The sequence below is a fragment of the Salvia splendens genome, chromosome 9 (assembly GCF_004379255.2).
Source record: "Salvia splendens isolate huo1 chromosome 9, SspV2, whole genome shotgun sequence".
In the NCBI taxonomy this organism is placed as follows: Eukaryota; Viridiplantae; Streptophyta; class Magnoliopsida; order Lamiales; family Lamiaceae; genus Salvia; species Salvia splendens.
In genome coordinates, this window is record NC_056040.1 from 13,132,892 (window position 1) to 13,140,619 (window position 7,728).

Below are 7,728 nucleotides of genomic sequence, written 5' to 3' on the forward strand. Positions count from 1 at the left end.
TTGAAAACTTTTAACATTCTGCAGATTAGAACCAGATCACAAACTACTTACCTGTACATGAGTGCAGATATATACGTACCTCATAGGCCAACCAGATTTATACTAATGCCGGCAACACACTATATACACCTACACATTAAACAATGAGGTTCTGCAGGAACAAACCCATGCGATTCTTCTGCATTACATCCATGATGGAGATTTTTGGCTGACACCTATTTACAGAGAGGTTGAATATCTGGTGGCACGTACCAATCTTATATAATGTCAAACACATTATGTAAAAAGGGATCCAAAATTGAAATTTCTTAGGTGTATCTATATATAAGAGCATCTGGTCGTCATGCTGAAGGGACTCCATTCACATCTCACCATTCAATGTTTCCCAAGATTCAAAGGTTAGATGGATTATACAGTCAGACCATGCTTCAACACACCTGTAAGATAGCACGGCAGCTAAAATTAGAATACTCTCCAAATTACATTATTAGCAGAGATTGAGAAATCAATCATCAATAGATAAAAAAAGAAGAGAAGCATCGCCTCCAATTTACCTAACCCACTCGCAGAAACAAGAAAAGGAAAACACAATATATAGCTTAAGTAATGGGAAGAAATATAGGATCATGAGAGTACGCAATAGCATCAAGAAATACACATCTGCTTTCATGTTCAAAAACACATGTGCAAACAGGACTGACATGCTAGAAAAGGCGGTAGGTAATTTGAAAACGATGTATCTGTGGAGGACAAAAAATTTACCAGGATAGAGCACAACTAGTAGTCATCCGGGCCCGGGGATGGAAAACTCTGGACATTAGCATCTACACCATCTGCGATTGATGAAGTGTCCTCTCCCTTTGAGTTTAATGTCCCTGGGTTCATACGTAGCATTTCCTCTTTTGTAAGGATTAAGAGCTTGCGGACCATGCAACAAAACTCCCTGTTTTAAACCAGAGACCAGATGATATGAGCATATAACAATATATCATAATGAAATTCAATGAAATTAGCATTCTTAATACAAACTTAAAAAATAAGTTCTATGACATGTTCCAGGTAATATCTTACCCCCAAGGATCATCTCCAACAAGCATCATGTCATCCTCATCATCAGTGTACACAACTAGCCAATTCTTGTTCCTAGCCTTGAGTTCACCCCCAAATTCGAAGAGATCATCCAATTCAGAGATCAATTCATCATAATTGTTGAATTTGGCCAGATCCACAGACCTACCAAGGGCGGACCCTTGCTTTTGAACCTGAAATCATGAGACTCTCTCAAAAAAAGGAGAAGTGAATATAAAACATTCCAGCAAAAAGAAATACTTATTAAGTTCCAGATGAAAACCTTGGTGCAACTCCTGGATGAACCAGGATGACCTTTGGTTTCTCTCTCTGTTGCTGAAGGAGGGAAGGATGGGAATTGATTCTCTTGCTCGCCAGCAGCAACTCCATGATCACCCACTTTCAATCCCTTTGATTGATCAGACCTTTGATCAAATTCAAAAGCAGGGAATTGATGAGAATGTCCATAGTTTTGAGTAAAACCAGGTGAGTTTAGCACATTTCTATTTGAGATTTCTGGTTCTGATGGTGCAGATTTACTTATGAGGGGAATACCAAAGAGCTTGCAGCCCCCTTCCTTTTGCTTCACAGTATCATGTTGCTCTGCAAATACAGGCTTCGGCATCAACTCCTTTGGCTGAGAAGTTCTCATGTGAAGGTATGTTGAAACAGGAGGGGGCATTGACCAGTTTGATCCTTGATTATCACCTCTAGGATCATTAATAATGGAAAAGTCTCTAAAGGCTCCATGTCTACTATCTCCACGAGCAAGATAAGAAGTGTCAGTTCCTTGAACATGATTCTTAGTACTAGAATCCATCAGATTAAGTGAGAGACCGGAAGGCTTTAGCGACCAAATATTCCCCATTAAGCTAAACTTTGCATCGCATTCCTGTGTCTGTCGCTTTGGAATTGATTGATTGCCAAGAGGCATACTGAAATCACGGTGTGCATTAGTTTTTGAGCCAAATCCTGATAACAGATCTGTAAATGACGACTCTGGGCGCCCTAAAGGTGACCAGTTATCTGCTCTATATGTTCTTGAAGCACAAACATCAATCTTCTCATCTTCTAATGACGGCTTCCACAAATACGACTTTTCAGAGGAGTCCAGTTCAATGCTCTCAGAGAGAGGGCCTCTCAAGGTCGATGATTCTTGACCTTGCAAGACCCTTGGGAACCCATGGTTAGCAGGTGCAGGGTCTGCAGTCATCTTTGTAGGACCTGTATTGCACAACAGATGATTAAGAGATCCACTCAACCGCTGATAGATAACAAAATATAGCTATCACAGAAGTTTCTCAAGCAGAGAGAACAGAAAAACCGACCTTCCCTAGTAAGCACAGAGGTTTCAGACGATGAGGGTAGGACACTTGACCGAGGCCTTTTCGGTCTGGGCACTGGAACAGGATTCAAGACAGGAGGAGAAAGCGTGTGTTCTATTTTCCAGGGTGAAACTCTCTCAGGTCGAACAATTGCCGAAGTTTCGTCCCACCGCACCTTAACAAAGAAAATGTAATAAACTCACTAAAATGATGGGGTAAAAAGTTAATAATGTGATAGCAAGTTTTGGATCTTAGTCGTTATTAGAGGGCCAATTATATACCTTAAGGCATCTCCATTTAGAATCTTTCCATCTATTTGGATCTGCATCCTCAGAACCAACAATAGTTCCAGTAAACCTACGTAATCAACATCATAATAAAATTTTCACTAGAGGTTCAATAAATTCTTTGTCAATGTCACAAATGCTAACATGCTCCCTACCTCTGTTCTGGAGCTTCTTCACCTTCAAATCTCATTTTAAATCTCATTCCTATTGCATAATTTTTTTTTATAGACTCCATGTATTGATCATAAGGAACAATAAATTCAGCTGGGCTTGTCCTGTAACAGATAAAAGACATCTTAAGGACATTGAGTTAAGAACTTAGCATACATATTTACATACTGATCAGTGATCACAGGCATAAGAAATCCACGTTTAATCAACACTCGACAAAGGTGAACTAGATAAAATGACCTCTCACCAAAAAGGGAAACAAGACAGAAAACAAAAAACTCAGCTGCTTCTACAGAGTAACACCCAAATGCTTCACTCTAAGGAATCAGCAGAAACATGAATTCGCTAATTCACCGAGATACAACAAGATAGAAAGTTTGATCGTAAATCATGTCACATACCTGGGCTTGTAATAAACAGTGAACATGGTATTGGTCTGAATAGCATGCCAAGCTGTTGCAAGGACACCAAGATGCATGCTGTGGCTAGATATGACAGATGATGGAACATTACCCTGTTGTCTCATGGCACGCCTCACCCCAGCACGCAGCTCTCCATTCTCACCTCTGCAAGTTCGTAACACATAATTAAGATTATGAATATTAGTGAAAACATTATATATCAATATCTAGAGCAGCACCAAACCTCAAAAATATGAAGGCATCCCCAGCAACCAGTCTCTTAGAACTAACAAAGACACTCCAACCACTCTGAAGAAGGTGTCTGCGTGGTTGACCTGGTATTCCACAACTAAAATTAGTGCTATTGCCCCCCACGAGTGAGTATTTTAATTTTTACATTTCAGTTTTACATCTGGTTTCAAATCGTGAACTTAGTTTTGTTGCAAATTATGTACCACGAAATATGTGCCTGAACCGCCACTCTTGTCCATGTAAATCTTTGGCCACCAACTCTTGGGTTGGAGGTTGTCGTGACATGTCCTATCATAGATGACAAAACCTTATTATTAACATTAATAATGAGAACCGATATGTAATAACTTCATAGAGTTCAGGAGGCTTCATCCTAACCAGTGGTGGCAAACATTCATCAGCATGCCGTCTGAGCACCGAGAATCCACCATGAGTGCTAGTATCTGATGCAGTAAGAGTTTTACAAAAAGAATAGACGCGGACATGTGGTGGAGGAGAAGGGGGTGGATCTTTCCTCTCTGCATTTTCATCTTGCTGCAACAGAAAATTAATTAGTACAAAATAACCAAACTAAATTAAAACTTAAATACGGAAATTCATAAATGTACATTATGCAACACAGATCAACTTACATTAGCTTCAGGCATCAAGGTAATCTGAGCAAACACTTCATCAGTATCAGCTTCAGCCTAATCACCAGAAAAGCACAAGATCCCGGTCAGAAAACCTTCAAACAAATTATATACAGACCCGAAAATCCAATAGCTCAATTTAGAAGTATTCACGAATACTAAGACCAAACTATAGAGTACCTTCAACAGGACATTAACCACTCGGCAAAGGATCTTAGGAGGAAGATTGTACACTGGCATCTGCTGGTCCGAGCTCTGATTTGTCGATGCCTCCACCTACAACCATGAATCCATAAACTATAAGCAGAGAACGAAATAAATACCTTTCCAATTAGGGAAAACAAACAAATGTTTAAGATAAAAAGGAAACCCTTATTCAAACAACCCCTCAAAGATGTTTCAACCAGACCAAAATTTCAGTTCTAAAACCGCGGGAAAATAACTGAATTTCACATGTGAATGTCATAAATCTCAAAATCGTAATAAATAAACTAAAATCGTGACTAAATTAGATCAACTAAAGCCCTCGACACCAGCCAATTTCCCCCTAAAATATGAAAACAGAACAAAAGGGAGTAAACCTGTTCTATGTGCCCCTGTGGGAAGTAGAAAACAAGTTCATTTTCGCGCGGCATCGTCACCAGCGGCCCCGCACACGCCTTCCACAGCTCTGTGTACAACGCTCTCTCAGCATCCACCGCTACCAAAGCGAAAAAACCAAATTCAGAAAAAAACCGACAAACACGAGCAACCCAAAAACAAAACCGTGAATAATACATCAGGAATTACCTCTCCCGGCATCGGAATTCATGTTCCCCGGCGAGGGATCGCCACCGCCGACTTCGTTAAACCCTTTCATCAAAACCTCGGGAGAATCCATCGGTTCAGGCGCCTTAATTTATAGTAATAGGCAGATCTCTCATCTCACAACGAAAATTGACGAAACGAAAATTCCACCGGAAAACAAGCGGAATAGGGCAAAATTCGGGACAATTATGCGCTTGCAGTGAGGGTTCTAAACGGTAAGTGTAACACAAATTGAGAGGATTTGTATTGAGATATTTTGAGTGGAGTTCGTGTGTGTTTATGTGTGGAGGTGTAGTGAGGATATCTTGAAGCATGGGATTCACTGTTAGCTAATAGTTGATGAGAGAGAAACTGCAGAGAGAAAGAGAGAGAGATGGGTCATGGGCTGAGAGGACAACAGACCGATTTAGGGTATCCACACTAGGGTGGAAACTTCCCCACGAAAAACCCCTCCTTTTGTCGCAGCCACTTCTGATCTGTTCGACTACAAAAAAAAGTTTCCGCAGCAATAGTGGATACTTTTTTAGCCATATTTCACTTTATTTATTTTTTATATATTTTTATTCAATTATAATTAAAATTATCGGACTCTAAATAATTAGAAAACGAGATAATACTAAAATAAATAAAAAAAAGTATTGGGACCAAATATTCGTTGTATTATGGATACGGGAAAATTATACAACGAATATTTTAAAAAAAACAAATAAAAACACCGCCACCGTCTACTCGGTGACGAAGTCAGAATCCGCCGCCTCTTCTCCACCGCTTCGGCCTCCGTCGCCCGCTGCCCCCGCCGCCGCTGCACCAGACAACCCCAGCTGCTCCTTGATCCTACACATGAGCGCGTAGTATATCTCCTTGGTGATCGGGTTGGTTGCGGCCTCGTAGAAACGACAGTTATCTTGCAGTTGTTTCGTCAACTGCACATCCAGGTTCATGTTCAAGACCTCGTGGGGACCAGTGCCCGCGAAGTACGATCTAGAAGCGGGTTGCGAGATGCGCGATCCAGACGCGGCCGACGAGAGGCGGAGGAACCTGCAGATCCTCTAGCGTTTCGGATAGTGGCATGTTGCCCCGGAGGGCGTGGGCGCCTAGTGTATGTAGCGGAGGGCTCCTCCGTTTGGGCGTCGTTGAGGTCGATTGATTGTGAGTCGCTGCTGTAGTCCCCGGCTCTGTTGTGTCTAGTTCGCTTCGCCCACATGAGTATCCCGCTCCTCCGCACATATGGCCTTGAATTTTGGGCAGTTCTCGAGAACGAGATACTCTTCCCAGGAGGTGAACTTAGGAAAGCCGTCAGTGTTGAATTGGGACATAGACAGATCCTTCACGTCGGCTTCGCTGCGGCCACTCTCAGCAGTGAGCAGGTTGTTCTGGTATATGCCCGCGAACCTCTTGGCGGCTCTCAGAATCCTAGACCACTTTTTGCGATCTGTTCCGCGTCACGCGGTTTGGCGCCTCTCGGCTTGAACTCGTTGTAGACCAATAGGACGCGCTTCCAAAAGCTTGTCTCGGTCTGATCGGTGCCAACTATGGGGTCCGATGTAACGGCATCACATGCCCTCGCCACAGCAATGGACTCCACTTTAGTGTAGTGCGTGGACCGACGACCGCCGACCCCCGTCGCCTCGCTGCCGCCTCCTCCCCTCCACCCTCGCCGCCGCTTCCACCCGCCCCACCGATCCCGCCGACTCTCGTCGGAACCAGCGTATCCACGCGTGCTGGCCGAGTATCCGGTAAGCTCAGACTCAGCAAATCCATCATCTGCTCCAGGTAGAATCTATCTGCATCAGGCAGAGGAGATTGGTTGGGTTGGAAAGGGGTATCCGGTCGCAAATGGTTGAGCGGTTCCATGTTGGGTCAGTAATCTCCGAACGCCGATCGACCCAAATTCCTCTGAAAAGAGGCCAGGCCCCGAAATTGGGTCTGTTGTCACGACGGGGATGTCGGCGACCACGACTGAAATGGAGGGGAGTTGGACTCGATCTCTACGGCTGGGAAGGAGGATAGTTGTCATATCCCGATTCATCGGTGCCGGGTGATTCTTCGCCTCCACCGTGCATTTTTAGAGATAGAAAAATTAGAGAGTGAATAATGGATAGAGAGTGAAATGGGTGTGAAGATGTGTGTGGAGGAGGGGTATTTATAATAAAAAATTTGAAAATATCAACACAATGCTTTGAGAATGTCAACACGCTTTAAAAATGACATTTTACATGTCACACCTTAACCCCTCTGACGTATACTCTTTTGATAAATAAATCCCTTATCATAAAAGCAATCAATACACTTGCCTAATTCATAGAACACCCATATTATATAATTTTAAAATTCAATATTTATCCAGTACATATTTCAAAACATTCTACACAGTAGTGGAACCCTCTCACCACTCTATATACTATACATTTATCTACATGCAAAATGATGAGGATGAGAAGGTAGCAAATATGCGTCAGCCGCCGAACCTGATAACACGTGGAGTTCCTATGACCCACGTCAGTCAAAACTTTACTGCTATCTTATTCCTGAAAAATTTAGTGGTTTATATGAGCCACGACTCATTATATATAAATTTCCACTCTTAATCTCACATGATACAAACATCAAGCATATTCTTTTATCAATACATATAATCAGAAACAATATATAACATAATTTAAAAACAAACCATTTCATATTCATATGCATATGCAACTCTATTCAGTTTATTATTCTGTAACAGTCAAGCCTGGTATCTGCCCGGGACTTCCAATATGATTGACCCGTAGGTCCCATTATGATT

The 7,728-nt window shown here is 42.2% G+C and overlaps 1 protein-coding gene across 1 annotated transcript; it reads right to left on the reverse strand.

The window, feature by feature from the left end:
• On the reverse strand, positions 1-5,367 carry LOC121747997 (auxin response factor 2B-like). The gene is made up of 15 exons (XM_042142196.1): positions 4,926-5,367; positions 4,718-4,836; positions 4,317-4,412; positions 4,137-4,193; positions 3,883-4,038; positions 3,708-3,792; positions 3,497-3,587; positions 3,253-3,417; positions 2,836-2,955; positions 2,675-2,750; positions 2,397-2,568; positions 1,352-2,292; positions 1,072-1,262; positions 763-943; positions 1-437 (listed from the first exon to the last, which is right to left on the reverse strand). Exons 1-14 carry the CDS (start codon positions 5,014-5,016, stop codon positions 778-780), a joined length of 2,526 nt encoding a protein of 841 aa, XP_041998130.1. The 5' UTR covers positions 5,017-5,367; the 3' UTR covers positions 1-437; positions 763-777.
• Between the last annotated feature and the right edge of the window lie 2,361 nt (positions 5,368-7,728).

What these genes read in the sequence shown, in the direction of transcription:
- LOC121747997 (XM_042142196.1), bottom strand. Translation starts at nt 5,016, where the DNA reads ATGGATTCTCCCGAGGTTTTGATGAAAGGGTTTAACGAAGTCGGCGGT. An exon ending in ATGAATGTTTGCCACCACTG is followed by an intron (nt 3,793 to 3,882) that starts GTTAGGATGAAG and finishes CATCTATGATAG; the next exon opens with GACATGTCACGACAACCTCC. An exon ending in GTTGGAGATGATCCTTGGGG is followed by an intron (nt 944 to 1,071) that starts GTAAGATATTAC and finishes GGTTTAAAACAG; the next exon opens with GGAGTTTTGTTGCATGGTCC.